At 43.8% G+C, this 19,244-nt stretch overlaps 1 protein-coding gene across 2 annotated transcripts in view; it reads right to left on the bottom strand.

Moving 5' to 3' along the window:
• The window catches only part of PITRM1 (pitrilysin metallopeptidase 1), a 58,892-nt gene that overhangs the window by 27,700 nt on the left and 11,948 nt on the right, over nt 1-19,244 (bottom strand). Inside the window, exons 2-6 of one of the 2 annotated variants that reach the window (XM_075587774.1) lie at nt 17,758-17,860; nt 10,082-10,188; nt 2,403-2,554; nt 1,169-1,283; nt 988-1,084 (exon numbers count right to left, since the gene is read on the bottom strand). In XM_075587774.1, the coding sequence (XP_075443889.1) occupies nt 988-1,084; nt 1,169-1,283; nt 2,403-2,554; nt 10,082-10,188; nt 17,758-17,860 (574 nt within the window). Of the gene's footprint in view, nt 1-987; nt 1,085-1,168; nt 1,284-2,402; nt 2,555-9,747; nt 9,903-10,081; nt 10,189-17,757; nt 17,861-19,244 lie in introns of those variants that run through there. The other variant, XM_075587775.1, reaches the window with a different exon arrangement.

The raw sequence follows: 19,244 nt of genomic DNA, 5'->3' as shown, positions 1-19,244 counted from the left end.
AAAAAGGTCTAGCGTTTGTGACCAAAAACTGGAATAAGCATGTTAACAGTGCATTAGGTACTCGGATTCCAGATCCATATTAAGTTAATAAGGCTAGCCAAACCAACTAGATTTCTAAATCTTTTCGAAAAATATTTTTTCTTGAGGATAAAAGAAGACCCCCAGTGTGTTTATTAAAAACACATTTATAACTCCTCTCTGACCTGTTCACTATGGTGCTGGATTGGCAGGTAGAGTATGCATATTGGTATTATATTAGTACCAGCACCATACCCGGCATTGCCTTGCCATGGAACCATTTCAGCAGCTCCCATGTGAGTTCTGGGTTGGCTTTCTGTGGCCAAAAAAAAGAAGTTGCAACGTCATCAGTAGACAATGTAACTTTCGACTCGTGACCTTGCGGCCAAGTTTGATGTTTTTTTCTTGTGTGAGAAAACGAGCTCTTGGCCTCCCAAGAGGGGGTAGGGGAGGAGAAAGGGGTGTTACAGCTTTAACACGTGCATGCTGTAGGACCTACACAAAATTAAACCAAGATATCCAGGTTTCATTTTCATGAGCCAGTTAGGCATGTTTTGTGATGTAGAGTATGAAACTAGAAATCTGAAATGTACTGCTAAGCTTTCTAGCTTCTGAAATAGCTTAAACGGTAAATGTCCCATTGCCAAAAACATGTTAACAGGAAGGAAGGAAGAATGGATAGGTTTTTGGTTTGATGCTGAGGCTGAAGCCAGGGACTTAAAAAAATTACAGTTTCTCTATTACCATGGTTATCCCAAAAGGTTTAGTTCCTGTAATGTTTAAATTTCGGATGAATTCGATATGCTTGTCCATGCCTAATGCACGGTCAATGTTTAACCTGATATAGAAATGTGGTGTACGTGCCTGTATGACTGAACTCGTGTTTATGTCAAAATGGAATCTCTAAAAAATGAACAAAGTAAACTTTAAATATAACGCTATGATGGAAGCTACAAAAAAGCAACTTACAAATGACCCCTTCATTTCATTAAACACGATTCCTTTGAAGATTAACGGCGAGTTTGGATCCGTAGGATTTTCATGCTCCAGTCTCCATCCTTCTTGCCTAAAATAATAGATTTGTCAATTAACGAAGCTTGTTATTTAGCGACCAGACTGGCCAGTAGAGTTCTTTCATTTGAAATCTTACCAGAAATCCAGTTCTCTCAAGCATGGGAAGAATACCGCATCTAGATACACCGACAAAAGATTCTGAAAATCCTTGGTATTTTGAGTTGAAAATGGGTACATTGTGTAGTCACTTGCTGTGCCAAAACAAAAACACAAATAAGTCAACTTTAAACACGGATTATATACTTATTTTTGTATCTTACATTTGTTATAGTTTGTACAGGCAACGACAATGGAATGAACGAGTCCTCAGTCGCAGTTATTATATGGCGCCAGGTCTTACCACTTCTCAAGTCTCATGCACCTGAAACCTAAAACCTAACACCATTTTGTAAAAAGTCATAAAAAGTATAGCCTCATACAACTACTTGGAAAAAGTAGGAGATCGCAATGAGCCAAAAGCGTTGCGGCCTACGAAGCAAAATTTTCTTTTTGGTCCTGTGAATTTTCTTTCCTATTGAGATCATAATCTCTCATTATACAAGCACCACACACACACGATCAGAGATCTAAGACCAGATCAAAGATCGAGAGATCAGCGGCACTCCACTAACAAACATGTATTGGCTGGGTGCACTATGTAAAAATAGGTGATACAAAAATTAGAATAAAAACGAAAGGTTCACAGGTCTTAAAAAAACCATCCAAGCCAGGGGTTTTTTTTTTTTGTTTTTTTAATATAGGATTGAAGCAGGGTGTCTCTGGAGCAAAACCGCATGAATTTCAGCTGCGGGACCCTCTGCTTCCGGAGATACTTGCCTCAAAAAGGGGGTAGCAGTATCTCTGCAGTTTTCAGCTTCCTCGTCCCATGGGCCAATAGGAAGCCGCACAAGGTGACGTCATGGCTTACTATTGGCTCGAGAGCTTCGAAAGGCAGCCATATAGTGAACCCTGGAGAGGGTGCCGGAAGCCCCTATGGAGGCAAGTATCTCCGGAAGCAAGGGGTACCCGAATCAGAAATGTATGTGGTTCAGCTCCAGAGACCATACACTTCAATCCTATATAAAAAAATAAAAACAAAAAAACGGCTTGGATTGCCTCTTAAAAAAAAAAAAAAAAAAGTTTACGGCTTAAAAAAATAAAAATAAAGTTTATTTCTTGCATTAAACTTTTTTCTACTTTAAGACCTGGGAGTGAGTGCGCGCGCGTGAGTGCGTGCGCGCGTGTGGTGTCCAGTTAAAAATTAGAGATTAATGCCAAAGAAAGCTACTGTACAGTAATTGAGCAAATAGTGCGTTCATGAACATGCTTACCTGTGAATGCATTCATAAATGTGGATAGTGATCTGTTTAACATTTTGAAGAAAGGGTCCCTACATGGATATTTTTGAGAGCCGCACAAAACGGTGTGTTCAAGTATATGCGGTACCCCAGTGCTGTCTAGGGGAGTTGTTCGAAACTGTACACTGCAAAACAAAATTAGAGACATCTTTGTTAAATAGTTGAAGACAGACTTTATATTTATATACAGTAATTATAGTAGTTTTATCATTACAATAGTCTCACTTCTCAAACACCTGTTTAAGGTTCTTGCAATGTGGACGATACACAGATGTATGTGGGCCATACCACATTTTGCACTTAGGAAGAACAATGTCATATTTTAACTTCTATATTGTTTAAGCAAAAGAACAAAAGAAAATCCCCCCAATTAGTAACATACTGAATGTGAACCAGCAAGGTACACAGAGAAGGGGGGGGGGGGGGAGGGAATCCCTAAAATAAATGGTACATGGTGCACAACCAACAACATTTATCCAAATGATGAAAAATGTATGGAATATAAAAGTTTACATTTAAGTGTAAAGTGTGCATATTACTGCATGAAAATGAATACATCAAAGAATATATATATATATATATATATATATAATGGTTTTTGAAGCAAAAAGTGGCACTGTGTGCTCATTTGCATGTCATTTCCCAGAATCCCTTGCTGCAGTGGAAGTGCTGTGTGCTGGGTGATAATGGGGAAAGGCGGGGTTGCAAACCTGCCTAAGACATGCAGATGAGCATACAGTTGTATTTACACACACACATATATATATACACACACACACACTTTAGTGCTCCTATATTACAATATATATATATATATATATATATACATACATACATGTAGAGGTATCAGTACCGTGTTAGCCAAGCTTCAATAATCAAAAAATATAGATGATACCGTTCTGTGGCTAACGAAATGCTTTTATTTGTGCGAGCTTTCGAGATACACTGATCTCTTCTTCCGGCGATGTTACAATGAATCCTTGCTTCATTCATTCATTGTAACATCGCCGGAAGAAAAGATCAGTGTATCTGGAAAGCTCGCACAAATAAAAGCATTTCGAGATATATATATATATATATATATATATATATATATATATATATACAGTGTTCGACAATCCTATACATTTACTCGCCCGGGGCGGGTGGATTTAACCCCCAGGCGAGTAAACATTGGCCCAAGCAGCACACGTGTTTTTTTTTTTTTTTTTTTTTAAATTTCCCCCGTTCGCGCTGAAAAAAAAAAAAAAAAAAATCCCTACCTGACTGCTGTTTGGCGCGCGCTCCCAGGATTTGTGGGCGCGCGGCCAGGCTCTATATGAGCCCGCCCCCAACGAGCAGCCATTGTTTCTGCCCGGACATCAAGAGTAAGTACACGCCATGCTGCGGCCCCTCTGCTCCTTCCCTGCGATCCCCCTTGTCTCTACATGGCTCCCTACTCCCCACCGCGGCAGCTCTCCTGTCCCCTCCTCCTGTCCCCGTCCCCTGCTCCTGTCCCCTTCCCCTCCTCCATTCCCCTGCTTCTGTCCCCTTCCCCTCCTCCTGTCCCCTGCTCTTGTCCCCTTCCCTTCCTCCTGTCCCCTGCTCCTGTCCCCTTCCCCTCCGCCTGTCCCCTGCTCCTGTCCCTGTCCCCTGCTCCTGTCCCCTGCTCCCGTCCCCTTCCCCCTCGATCCACCGATCGCTGCCTCAGGCGGGAGGTCCCCACTGCTTGCAGACTCGGCCCTAACCACGTGACTCCCACCTACCCTGCTGCCTCCCCGCCAGCTAGCTTCATGCCGCCGCGGGCTGGGGGGAAGAAGCAGTCTGCAAAGCTGCTTGGCCGCGCACTGTGAAGACATGCCGGCGAGGGGAGCAGGGTAGTAGCGGCCACTGCGGGGCTGACTGTCCCCTGGGGGATACCTCGCCACGTGCCTCCCACCCACCCTGCCTCCCCAAAGCTTCCAATATGCCCGCGTGAGGTATGGGGGGGGGGGGGTGTCGGCCTGCCCCCCCCCCCCCACGAGCGGGGGGTGGGTGGGGGAGGAGCGTGGTGGTGGTGGTGCTGGTCGTGGCCTTTCCTTCCCCCCCCCCCCCCCGTGTGTGTGTGTGAGCAAGTGTATGGGAGCAAGTGTATGGGAGCAAGTGTATGGGAGCAAGTGTATGCGAGCAAGTGTATGCGAGCAAGTGTATGTGTATGGGAGCATGTGTATGTGTATGGGAGCATGTGTATGTGTGTATGTGTATGGGAGCATGTGTATGTGTGTATGTGTATGGGAGCAAGTGTATGTGTATGGGAGCAAGTGTATGTGTATGGGAGCAAGTGTATGTGTATGGGAGCAAGTGTATGTGTATGGGAGCAAGTGTATGTGTATGGGAGCAAGTGTATGTGTATGGGAGCATGTGTATGGGAGCAAGTGTATGTGTGTATGGGAGCATGTGTATGTGTGTGACACCAGAGGTACCCCCCCAATCAGTCACCACCCCCCCAATCAGTCACCACCCCCCCAATCAGTCACCACCCCCCCAATCAGTCACCACCCCCCCAATCAGTCACCACCCCCCCAGTCAGTCACCACCCCCCCAGTCAGTCACCACCCCCCCAGTCAGTCACCACCCCCCCAGTCAGTCAGTCACCCTCTGTGTGTCACCCACCGTTTCTCCCCTCTGTGTCTCTCCCCCCACACTCTCTCTTTCCCCCACACCCTCTCTCTCCCCCCACACCCTCTCTCTCCCCCCACACCCTCTCTCCCCCCACACCCTCTCTCTCTCCCCCACACCCTCTCTCTCCCCCCCACACCCTCTCTCTCCCCCCCACACCCTCTCTCTCTCCCCCACACCCTCTCTCTCCCCCCACACCCTCTCTCTCTCCCCCACACCCTCTCTCTCTCCCCCCACACCCTCTCTCTCCCCCCACACCCTCTCTCTCCCCCCACTCTCTCTCTCTCCCCCCACTCTCTCTCTCCCCCACTCTCTCTCCCCCCCACTCTCTCTCCCCCCACTCTCTCTCCCCCCACTCTCTCTCTCTCTCCCCCCACTCTCTCTCTCTCTGCCCCCACTCTCTCTCTCTCTGCCTCCACTCTCTCTCTCTTCTCTCTCCCCCCACTCTCTCTCTCCCCCCACACTCTCTCTCTCTCCTCCCCCCACACTCTCTCTCTCTCCCCCCCCCACACTCTCTCTCTCTCCCCCCCCCACACTCTCTCTCTCTCCCCCCCCACACTCTCTCTCTCTCCCCCCCCCACACTCTCTCTCTCTCCCCCCACACACTCTCTCTCTCTCCCCACCACTCTCTCTCTCTCCCCCCCACTCTCTCTCTCTCTCCCCCACTCTCTCTCTCTCTCCCCACTCTCTCTCTCTCTCCCTCTCTCTCCCCCCACTCTCTCTCTCTCTCTCCCCCCACTCTCTCTCTCTCTCCCCCCCCACTCTCTCTCTCTCTCCCCCCCCACTCTCTCTCTCTCTGCCACCACTCTCTCTCTCTCTCTCTCTCTCTCTCTGCCCCCACTCTCTCTCTCTCTGCCCCCACTCTCTCTCTCTCTCCCCCACACCCTCTCTCTCTCCCCCACACCCTCTCTCTCTCCCCCACACCCTCTCTCTCCCCCACACCCTCTCTCTCCCCCACACCCTCTCTCTCTCCCCCACACCCTCTCTCTCTCCCCACACCCTCTCTCTCTCCCCCACACCCTCTCTCTCTCCCCCACACCCTCTCTCTCTCCCCCACACCCTCTCTCTCTCCCCCACACCCTCTCTCTCTCCCCCACACCCTCTCTCTCTCCCCCCCACTCTCTCTCTCTCCCCCCCACTCTCTCTCTCTCTCCCCCACTCTCTCTCTCTCTCCCCCACTCTCTCTCTCTCTCCCCCCACTCTCTCTCTCTCTCTCTCTCCCCCCACTCTCTCTCTCTCTCTCTCTCCCCCCACTCTCTCTCTCTCTCTCTCCCCCCACTCTCTCTCTCTCTGCCACCACTCTCTCTCTCTCTCTCTGCCCCCACTCTCTCTCTCTCTCTGCCCCCACTCTCTCTCTCTCTCTGCCCCCACTCTCTCTCTCTCTGCCACCACTCTCTCTCTCTCTCTCCCCCCCACTCTCTCTCTCTCCCCCACTCTCTCTCTCTCTCCCCACTCTCTCTCTCTCTCCCCCACTCTCTCTCTCTCTCCCCCACTCTCTCTCTCTCTCCCCCACTCTCTCTCTCTCTCCCCCACTCTCTCTCTCTCTCCCCCACTCTCTCTCTCCTCCCCCCACACTCTCGCTCTCCCCCCCCCCACACTCTCTCTCTCTCCCCCCCCACACTCTCTCTCTCTCCCCCCCACACACTCTCTCCCCCCACACTCTCTCTCTCCCCCCACACTCTCTCTCCCCCCACACTCTCTCCCCCCCCACACTCTCTCTCTCTCCCCCCACACTCTCTCTCCCCCCACACTCTCTCTCCCCCCACACTCTCTCTCCCCCCACACTCTCTCTCTCCCCCCACACTCTCTCTCTCCCCCCACACTCTCTCTCTCCCCCCACACTCTCTCTCTCCCCCCACACTCTCTCTCTCTCCCCCCACACTCTCTCTCTCCCCCCACACTCTCTCTCTCCCCCCACACTCTCTCTCCCCCCACACTCTCTCTCCCCCCACACTCTCTCTCCCCCCACACTCTCTCTCTCTCCCCCCCCACACTCTCTCTCTCTCCCCCCCCACACTCTCTCTCTCTCCCCCCCCACACTCTCTCTCTCTCCCCCCCCACACTCTCTCTCTCTCCCCCCCCACACACTCTCTCTCTCTCCCCCCCACTCTCTCTCTCCCTCTATTCTCTAACCCCCCCACACTCTGGATCGCTTATTTACCCTATATATCTTACTTGCCCTATACTACACCGAAATAACCTATATTGCTGTCTTCCAGATCTGACTCAAGCTTCACACGGAAGATATCGGAATCCCCCCTAACCCAGAAGACAGGTAGGGAACACATCCCCTCCAATGTGTAACATTGCGGGAATGAGGTACCTGGACATTGAGGGACTGCGGATCAGGTAAGATCCCAAGTGGGATTGCTGCTTTAGATATTGTGAAGCGGGGGCATCCAGACACTGGTTAAGAGGTTCAGGAAACTAGTCATTCACATCTGGCTTTTATTTCTAGATCTGAAATTTACTCACACACACACGTAACAAGGCCTAATTGTAGTATAATGTAATACAATAAATACATTTATGTCAAAAATGAATGTTGTTCTGACTAGGAATTTATTAAATGTATTTTATTTATATATTTTATTTTAAAGCGGGGTTGGGGGCGGGACTAGGGTTGGGGGCGGGACTAGGGGCGGGGTTGGGGGCGGGACTAGGTGGCGAGTAGATTTTTTGGTTGGGCGAGTAGATTTTTGGGTGATTTGTCGAACACTGTATATATATATATATATACACACGCTACAAGGGGGTAAAACAGTCTGTTGCGCTGGATGTGATGGGCAACCTAGGAAAGCCCAGAGCACACGGCATATTGAAGTGTGTGGAGTAGACACCCTGATGTAAAGCTTGGATTCAGATAGAGAGAAAAATGGGTGTATTAATCTATTCTTAAACGTTGTGCTTGGCTGTAAGTTGCAGAACAGTGAATGCACCTAAAAAACAGAGACCACAAATAAAAATGATATTGTGGTTACTAAGGCAGTAATTCTGATGGTAATTAGTGTGGGAGAAAGGTGAATAAATTAGTCACTGCCTGTCACCCATTTGGTAATGTATGCTCACTTAGCTCTGAGTGAGGAGCAGGTAGGACTCTGACATATATACCGTATCTCCCAAAAATCCCAAATTTCTGTGTCCTGTGCTTTCCTAGGTTGCCCATCCCACCAAGCGCAAGAGAGACTGTTTTACCCCCTTGGGGTGAACACCTTTTTTGTTTCACTGTACTCTAGGAGCGTGCGTGCGATTATTTTGATGAATTCATTTTATAGTATGCACATTTTGCAACTCTTGCCAATTAAATGTAAAGTTTAATATTTTTCATAATTGGGATACATTTGGGATTTTGTTTTTCTGTGCATCTTGCTGGTACACTTTCAGTATCCACCTTACCTTCCAGGTAGCACACATAGCTATCCATACAAGTTGAGCAAGGTTTCTCCCTATTTGTTTTAATTATTAATATGGCAACTATTTTATCTTTCGAAACGTTACACAAATAGTTGGTGCAAAGTATACATTTCAACTCACAGAATAATCAACAACACAAAACAAGCATGATAAATAATTCCAAGTACACAGTATCTATTCTAAAGCCCTTGTAACCTGAATCTATTCATTAAAGCGCAATAGGCATTGTTGGTTAACCGCACTAGCAAGATATTACTTAACTCTTATCGCACCTTACTGAATCTACACCAAAGTGGCATGGTATAAAACAAGCAGCTACAATATGACTACAGTGCATTTAAAGCAGCACGCCAGTCTAGCCTTTTATCCTCAGTTGCCAGTGTTTTTCTTTAGGGGATTCAAAATGGCCCCCTAATCTTGTGGGTCCTGCAAGCCAATAGGAAGCCGCATGGGGGGGGAGTATGACAGAGAGGCGGACTATTGCACGGCTATTTAAGTGTCTATGAGGGAGCACTAGTAACTAACTAAAATCGTCAAGCATCTCGGACACCAAGGTGTCCATGAAAAATAGCACCGTTCAACTCCTGTGGACCCCTGGGCGCAAGACTTTTTTTGGGGGGGGGGGGTGCGGCGTTTACAGAGGCCACCGGCTTCAGTCCACGTGTCTCCATGGCAACGCGGCGTCATTTGACACCCGTTGCCATAGAGACGTGGCATCAAATGACGGGGCAGCGTCATTTGACGTTGCAGGGGTGTGCGGTGGGGGGGGGGGGCGCAAGGTAAGAAAATTGCGCACCCCTGTACTACAGTATATAGATTTGCAGAGCATTAACACTGGTTCGGAGAAGCATTTTTTTTGCAGTGAATGGGACAAATTTAGTAATGAATGCAGGTTTTATGACACCTCAAGTGTAAATTATGGAAGCTAAAAAGGAGAAAACATAAGACCACGAGATGCAGAAGCTTTCAAAATATACTGCGAGCTGAGGAACACAATACAGTTGTAACGATAGAATTAGAGTAAAGTATAGCTGATGCACATCAATTTACCCATTTTCTAATGGTCAAAAATAGAAATATAATATAATTAACACACACACATTAATTTTTCAATCAGGCAAGTGCAATACAAGCAGCAGCGAACGATATAAAAAGTGAGATAGAATCACCCAAAGAATAATATAAAGAGTTTTAATAACATCTTTCCACTATCTTACAAAATGTCACAATTTTGTACATTTCTCATTAGAAAGTTTTATCCACTTACTGTAAGAGGGAATTCATTATATTTATTATGTTGTTATACTTGATCCAGAGAGATATACTGTACAGTATGTAAAAATGGCCAGTCAACAGCAAAGCCTTTGTTCCTCCAATGGCTTGTATGTCCAAGAATAAATCCTTCATTTTAATAGACCGGCCCTATAAAATGCGTTTTCATTTTAAACCTAATGATAATTCAAATAAGCTTAGATATTTATGACACGCACTGTGCTCATGAAATACTCTGCATTGCTCTAGCACATTTCTGCTGCTCTATCAAAGCCAGTTCTGCTCTGTTCCATTCAGAACACATGTTGATGCCCATGCTGTGTGTGTACCTGAATAAATTATTGGAGTCTTCTCTGGCAACATGCAAATATTTTGCTCCTGTTTGATCATGGTGGAGTTTTATTGCGGTTAAAAAAAAATCAGGAACAGGTGTCACCTATAATAGGAAAAAAAAAAGTCAGTAAGCAGATAATAGTTTTCAGATTTATCTGTAAAAAAGCAGAATTAAAACCGAAAACCTTTGAAGGATTTTTAAGCCCCTGCTCTGAATTTCTATTGTACTTCATCATAAAAGCACCATGTATCATGGTTCCCAGTACATACAACCAATGACGTAGGCAAGAATCAGACAGTCAGAAAACTCATTTTATAAAGGAATATGCTGAAAATTCATCAACACAAAAGGCACATATTTATTAAGTGGTGCTATGCCATGAGACACCTTAAATGGGCTCTAACTGAATGAGTTGTAAGATTTACTGAAGAGCACAAGGGGGTCTTATTGGCATAGCACCACTTAAGAAATATGGCCCCAAATGTATATTATAATCTAGTCATTTATTTGTCTTATTCCTCACCTAAACAAAAATGATGTAAGTTATGCAGGAAATTTTCTTACCATCAATTATTTTTCATTCCATTAGACAGCACACATGGGAGTTGGTCACCTTTGCCCCTAAGAGAATGTATTTTGATTGGCTGTCACCAGATACACTTAAGTGTTTTTTTCCAAAGCAATAACTCAAAAAAGAATGGCAAACAAACAACCAAAATACTAGGAGGACTATATTCACAAAAAGCATAAAATTTATGTATTTGTGTGTTGCTTAATGCTTAATATCTCAGGGAGAAGCCTGAGCGTTCTCTGCCAATGAGGTGGCATTCAGCCTAGTCGAATGGGCTTTTTTGTCCGGAGGGATATGCTTATGATATGGCTTCCCTCAGTACTCTGGAAATGGAAGATTTTGAGGCTGTAATGCTTCTTCTGTATCCGGAATGAAGAACAAACAACTTATCAGATTTTCTCCAGGTATCTAACTAAATCTAAAAAATGTAGTTCTTTTGACGGGTTTGGACACAGCGACGGAAGAAAAATTGTTGCACTTTTTAAAAGAGGGGGCGTTTGGTATTTTTCGTTTGCCATCATGACAATTGAGGCAGATGCCAATACTGTACTAGAATTTTAAGAAAACTTGCAGATGAAGAGCCCATTCCCCTTGAATTATAGGGTGACTGCATTAATCTACAGTAGGGCCGATGTTCCCCTGGGAGTGTACTAACAAAATAGTCTGCACATTTGCCTCTGCCAAAACTAGGATTTTGTGTACCTCAACATATGGACACACTTGGTCCATTCTTCATGGCTTTATGCGAGTGTGGTGGCATTGTCTGATTGAATCCGGTGGCATTTCCCTCTTGGGGAGTCTGAAAAGTTCATAATTGCCTGGAATATAGCTCGCATTTCTAATATATTTGCTGGAGGAACCCTTCACTGAACGGTCTTCCCAGATGCGTGCCCCATCCTGACTTCCTCTAATAAGTCATCAAGATTATCCTTTTAGCAATCCCAGAGTGGACAATCTTTTTATATATTTCTTCTTTGCTGCCACCATTTTAGCGACAGCTTGGTTTTGAGGAAGAGACATTTGTTGATCCAAAGACTGTTTTTCTGTTCCAATACTACAGGACGTTTGTTGAAACAGACGCATGTGAAAGCATGTCAATTGAACTACTTCAACGGACGCAATCATATTTCCTAACATGGACATGCATTCATGGATGGAAATCAGGTTTCCTTTACTTAACTTTCTTGCGTCAGTAGACAGCTTCAGCACTCTCCTCTGGGAGACAAACTTTGTCCATCTTCATACTGAAAAACTTTGGCCAATTCATCATCAAACCATGGTGACACAGGGTCTGTGTTATTCTCTGTAGATGTTGAATAATTAAAATCTCTTGACGGTGCCGTGATTAGTAGATTGTGTAAATAAGGTGTAGCCATGCATAATAATGACTGCAGACATCTTCCCTGTTGGCAGTAAGCCCTGGTAAGTACAGGCCTGCCAACAGTAGTTATGGAGGTTTTCCCTCACACCCTGGTGAGGTGCCCTGTGTATGGAAGGGAGTGGCTGTATGCTCTGAGTCCCTGGATAGTGACATCAGAGATGCGCCTGCCCCCTGAGGTATAAAGGGCACAACACTGTCAGTTAGTGTTGTTTACAAGCAGTTGTGTGAAGTAGCTGATAACGAGTATGCTCCTGCATAAGGGATTGTAGGAACACTTTTGTGACCCTAGTGCAGTAACTAGCGGTACAGGTTGACCAATCAAGTCTGTCTAAGCCACACTGTGTCCAGGGACCTGGCACAGGGGTGATCTCTCAAGGAGAAGAGGGAATCCCACTTCAATACGGGAGGGCGTACCTGGCAAAGGGACAGCACGAAGAGATGTGCGGCTAGAGCCGGCAGCTGCATGGGGCAGTCTGCTACATCCCAAACTACAATAAAGATGGCCTTGTTAATGAAAACCCCACTGTGTGAGTGTGAGATTACTCAGCAGTGGCAGTCACCACCGAGAAGGAGTTCCTCACCAGGACCATCTCCCTGCGGAAGCATAGATATTGATGAGGTGGAGGCGCTGCACATGATGTAAGTTGGACTCGCACCCACTACCTCAGCTACCTGTCCTGATGACATCCCCTAATACCATCAAGCGGGAGACTCAGGAGTCCTGTTACTTGCAGGTGCACCACCATACACGATCACGTAATGGGGACCGGTTAGACCACACGGGCCAATGTGAGATTGGGGGGGTCTGACAAGGGGGTCCACCCGTTACAAAGGAATAAAAGCTATGCCTTGTTTCATCAAACTGTTGCAATTTCGAGCAGTGTGTGAAAATACTTGGGGCCGATGCTAGGCCAAAACGGCAAAAAACGTGAACTGAAAGCGGCTGGCTCCAAAACGAATTTGTAGTGCAAATTGTAGGAATCGCTGATGGTTTTCTCAAAATTGGTACATATTGATATTGGTCTTTTAGATCTATGGAAATTAAAATTTGCTGAAAAAGGAATGTTGTAATTGATCTGACTATATCTTTAAGTGTTTGTGCATAATTAATTTGTTTCTACACTTTAAATGTACAGTATTCCAGATCTATAACCTCCTGATGTTGCTTTCAGCACCAGAAAAGGGATACAAAGTATTCTCCTTGCTGGCTGAATGGTATTGCGCTCAGGTAATCACTCTGTTCATTTGTTTAAATGTCTTGATCCAACGCTTGACTCCTTTGACTAATTCATAGCTGGGGGAGGAGAGGGCCCATGGACCTGTCAGAAGGAATTCCAGGTGAAATGCTCGATAGCTTAGATATGACCCAATTTGTCAGAGGCAGTTTTCACCGATTGTACGGAAAATTCCTTTAGCCTTCCTTCAGTTGAGACACGACTCATATGGTTTGAGGTTTCGAGCTCGCGGAACCCTTCCTATTCTTGAATAGTCTAAAAAAAAGGTAGCTTACCTTTTCTTGAAGTAACAAAAATTCTTATCTGTTCTCAAGGGACTAAAAGACCAACAAAAATAAAACTAGTAGAACAAAATCTAGGTGCCTTAGATGCGATTCTGCTTCAAACTTGTCTTGCAGTACAAATATTCTTTTCACCTGTTAGATTCTCTAAGTTGATCAAGATATGGATCAAAAAGGATCCTACACAAACAGGATCCTCTGAAAGGCATGTGATATAGATGGCCATCCTTGGAGGAGAAATCTGCTTCCATGACTTAAGCCATACTGCTTTTCTACCTCCTCCTGTGGATGCCATTGCCCTCGCTCAAAGCTTTACGTTATGGAAGGAAGTTTCACAGAGAAATTCTACAGCTAAAGTTAAAGGTTGCAAATTGTTCTTGTACAGTGTATCTTTGCTTTTGCAACACATTTTATCAAGTAACCTTCAAGTCAAAAATCATGCTTTGACTGCCTGAGAAATGAATACTGAAAATATAAGGTTTGTATATTGTTCCTGATGAGTCTGCTTTTAGAGAGGCATCAATTATCTTTGGGTCTCTGGGTGCAGCCCTATCATTCAATTGGATGGTGGTCTTCTTTAAAAGTCTAGCTATTGGAGGGTCCACATTAAGAGCATTTTCCCATGGCTATGCATCCGAACATTGAAACGGATACATAGACTTAAATCTTTGCAACACCAAGGACCGTGTCAGGTTTCTAGCATTCTTCATTGGTCATCTCTTTCATTACTTCATTCTCTTTCATTACTTCATTACTTTCATTACTTCCTTACTTCATTACTTCTTTCTTCCAGTGGCTCCTGAACATATCTTGTTTATTTAGGTGTTCCTTTGTGTCTTCAATTTTCCTAATGGCTAATCTAAAATCAGCCAGGGACAAAAGGAAGCGTTCCTCTTTTTCTTTATCTGAAGAGTCCTGCTCTAGGTCAGATTCCTCATCCAGATCCAAATTCTTACATTGAATAGCTTGAAAAGACTGTGAAAGTAGATACGAAAAACTAGATCTCTCAGATTGAAAACTCTCTAATATTTCCAGAGTCTGTTGCATGGACTGATAGCAGGCATCCAATATTCCCTGCATTGGACTTACGTAAGTCATGGGACTTACTCTACAGTATATCCACTGAAGTGGCCAATTGGGCCATTTTGCACCAAAATTCCCCATTGAAGTCGATAGGGAATTTTGGGCCAAAACTGCCCAAACGGCTTCTTCGGCGATATAGTCAAATAATCTACTGGAACATTTCTCCAATAAAATCGGTAGATAAGCGTTTGTGTGGTCTTGGAAAAACACAACGTATACAGTATTCGTCTGCTAGAGCGCTTTTATACCAAACACAAGCTAAACGTGAAATATGTTTAATCTTTGCAAAGCCATAAGATTTGCTTTGGCAAAAGTTTTAGTAACTGGTGCCAGAAGCTCCCAAGTATCTGCCCTTCTTGGAGGTGACATTTTAGCTTTGTTAACATAACTTACAATGAACCAGTACGGAACCTAGACTGCTGCTGATAGAACTCCTTGCCTCTGGCACGACTGTGCTGCCCTCCATGAAATATATACACTGTCTGGTTGTGTCACAGTGATTGGTGGCTGCTGTTCACACACAGGGCGCATCCACCCCTTAAGTTGGATGACTGTCTAAATTGATTACTTAAAATGTGAGTAGTCATTTTGGAAGTATTTTCACTTTTTTCACTGTTAAAACATTTTTGCACTATGATATGTTTTTTCTATTTTATGACTTCGAGACGAACTCCCCTGACGCTTTGAAAATTATCCATGAGAAGACAAGTGAAACAGTCTTTTTTCAAGTGTTGTAGTTTATTTTGAGGCTTTTTTCACCTTATATATGCACTTTAAATAGGCACGTGCACTATCACTGTTTTTGCATTGTCACTGATTGTATTTATCAAATTTTCACTGTCACAATAGTGATTATTATTATTATTATTATTATATTTTGGGTTTGTTTTGAGCGCTATTGTTATTGTTTTCCACATGTTTTGATCACTGCCAGATTTATGCAAACTGCTGCACAAGATCTGGGTGGCAGACTTGCGCAAACTGCTGCTAAAAAGCGCTGATAAAGTTACGGTCGCAAACAACATGCTGTTATCTGTGACAGACTGCAAACTGTTGCTAATTTACAGATGTTGTGACTAACCACCGGAAATGCCTGTGGAAAACTTGTGTCCAACCAATAGTAATCCCCCCCCCCCCCAAAAAAAAGGAAGGTGGGGAAAGGATTTAAATGAAGTCCAAAATTGGCCATTGAGGCCATTTTCCTTTTAAACCCCTCATTTAGGTAAATTCGGATTTTATTAAATAAGTCCCTAAAGAAGTGCGGCAGTGTGTGACCTATATCTGTAGTATCTGGTAACAGTCTGTGTCCTACTAAGAGGCAAACGTGATTAATTCATACGTGCGTGCTGCCGTGGACATGACAGAAAATAGCAACCACCTTTATTTTTATCTAAATTTAAGACGTGTTTTTAGGTCAATGGATACAGATTAGGAAAACATTAAAATCTCACGTAAATATAACATCAGACGCAGTCATTGAATAATTTTATGAATTGGCTAATTTTCTCCAGTTCGTTCATTTAAAGAGCACTCTAAAAATAATTACCAGATACATAAAAAACGGAAAATTATTAATTTTAACATGAGCAGCAAATAAGTGAAAACTTTCGAATACATTCTATAAACATGATGAGTTGATTTGTTTAAAAGAAATCTATGCGAACTCACAAAGTGGACAAAAAGTTATCTAAATATACATGTCTGATTCTGCCTGCTGGGTCCCCCATCGTCTTGGAGCCAGGACAATTGGCCCGGTGTCTCACTGATGGCAGCCCTGTACAAACTAACTAAATGTAACAACCTTACCTGTGTGAAACGCTATAGGATCCTTTCAAACTACAGTATGACAAAAGATAACTCAATTTGCTTTTACTTTGCCACCTAGCGGCAACGTAGCTAGTAGAACAAGCCCCCCACTGCATCTTTGTGCTTGTGTGTTTGCATGCAGCTGTTTCGCCTTAAACTCTTAGAAAACACCAAAGTCGCAGGAAAAGGTGGCAGCCTTAGGGTGGCCAAAGGGTCTCAACTATTTGCTGATATTACAGCTGCTCTGTTATTGGTCTTGAGTATAGTAAATTTCCACTTTCACACATTACCCTGCAAAAAAGGGGGGTACCTACGATGTGCACACTTTCATCCGAAGCGTTTTTAAGAGAAAGGACACCAGGACATATTTTCAAAGCCCCTTGATGAAGTCAGCTGTGACGAAACACGTTGGGCCACACTACCAAGTCTAAGCATTTGCCTGCTGGACCAGAGGAGTAGAGGGATCTACCTGGACATTTTATACTCCTGTATCAAGTGCCTCCATGTATATGGCCATCACAGGGGTGCACTGCACTTAGGGGTTTTCCTGGACTAACCCTTCAACTACCTGACCCTAGGGTCTGTCTGATCCTGCTAGCTTGCTTGATTTGTATGTGTTTGCTACTTTTTAACTATTGTTCTATATAAAGTTTATTTCACCTTTCCTGTGTCCTCTCCTTTCCCCTGCCGGGAGCATCCTGCCCTCTAAGAGACTACGCACTACATCATATAAGCTGGTTACTTCTTAACAACCAAAAGGCCTGCATTACTCATAAAATGTGAGTTTAAGCACTATATCATTTATTTATATTTTACTCACCATACAGTATTACACTATTTGTGTTCTTCTGTGTTTTTTTCTATCATCTTCAGATTAGAGTGCGCATCGGAGGTACCCCCCTTTTTTTGCTACTACAACAATGAATTTGGATTGAACCCACAACCTCTGCGACACCCATCACAGGACTATCCATTCATTATCGGAATATTCAATATTAAGTATACTCTGTGTTTATATACAGTATCTTCGCGCTCGTTTTCATGTTTTTATCTACACATTACCCTGCTTTATCTCCGCACAATTCCACTACTTCCAATGCCAACACTCTTCTATCCCTGTATCTTATATTTCCACTTACTATTCCTTCTAGATTGTAAGCTCCTTGGAACAAAGCACTCCTTACCTACAGTACCATTGTAAGTTGAAGTTTGATTTTTATGGTTTTCGGTCTCTAACCCTATTGTACTGTGTTACAGAATATGTTGGTATGTTATAAATAAAATCGATCACTAGGCATATGTTCATCACAGTACCTCTTTTACGGTGAATCCATGAATTTTTTCTCCAGTTTTATATTGTAAGGCTCTTTCACTTGCTGAACCGCTCTTCCATTTCCATGAATTCTGATATAGAGCACTAGAGATAGAATACAGAGAGAAAAATCCAACTGTAACTATGAGTTCAAATGGTCCATCAATCATTTTACACTGTGTAGATTCATTAAAGGACGTTATCCTTTTAGGGAACCAACCAAGAGTTCTTCATACGTAGATGAAATTGTAGTGTACAACGCTTGAAAAAGAATATACTGTATAAAAAAATAAGTGAAGCTATCTTGTGTCATCAAATGCTGTATGTACTGTGGGACAGCTCCATTTATTTAAAACATTTATATATCACCCTTATCCAGGGCACTGTACATTAGTTAGTAAAACAATGGTGGGGTTAAATATGGAACATCTCATTTGATAGGCATAGATTAATTGTTGATATCTTTGCGGTGGGCAGAGGTTCCATGACGAACCACCTAAATATTAATAATAACGGTCATTTCAGTTCAGTTACTAGGAGACTGATATATAATAATAGGGAGTGAGAGGGGGAAGGGTTGTGAGCTCTAGCTACTGTCAATGATTAGGTGCCAGGGGTGAGAGAGTCATAGAACACAAAAAGAACACCTGCCTAGACATTTGAAAGAACCCCTTTTGAACAAGCACTCATACGGTGATAGGTACAGATAGATTAAAAAAATGAACCTTTATTAGTGTATATGGGTAAAATAAGTGAAGTACATAAACACTCAACACAATTAAAAACGTATTAAATGAATTGCCCCTAGGTCTATTTATAAACTAATACTTGAAGGAGAATGTTTGGGGATGTCTGGTACCATATGAAATAATTTTTTTTTAAAACTAATATGGTGCCTCAGTGTGGTCTATCTATAATGTTTGAAAGAGTCTGGTATGTGTCACTCGAGTGTAGTGACAGTCAAACTACTTTCATGCCACATCTGAATAACTTGTGGTTCTGTGACTAAATACAGAGTAGTACCTGTATATCGCTAGGGTGTTGCGGGTTGAACCCACATACAAAGTTTTCAGTCAGTGTGACCTAGCTGCACTTTGCTGGTCACAGAAGCCAACAAGGGGTTAATTTGTATATCCTTCAAGGCAACACAGGGTATAATAAGATATCTGTAAGGGAGGCTACTATGTAGCTGTGGGGGAAAGAGAAGAGGCTGATCAGTGGGAGCCGCAAATATATGCACTATTTCTATCCCACTGTTAGTAGTGTATTTCTAAGTTCTTATAGCCTCAAATGAGCATAATTTGATTAACCCACCAGATAGATAGTGAGGTGAGTTAATGCTCGTGCCCCCTATGGAGGTAGCAAGTAATTTTAAAGACAGGCTAGCTGATTTATCTCTGCCAGTAAAAGTGTTTGAAACAGTGTTCTACAGCTGCCTTTAATAGAGTTGCTCTATATCTGCAGATCTAGATGTATGAATGTGGTTGTT

The sequence above is a fragment of the Ascaphus truei genome, chromosome 2, assembly GCF_040206685.1.
Source record: "Ascaphus truei isolate aAscTru1 chromosome 2, aAscTru1.hap1, whole genome shotgun sequence".
Taxonomy (NCBI): Eukaryota; Metazoa; Chordata; class Amphibia; order Anura; family Ascaphidae; genus Ascaphus; species Ascaphus truei.
The sequence above is the reverse complement of the archived record's forward strand: the minus strand, read 5'-3'. Positions and strand labels throughout refer to the sequence as shown.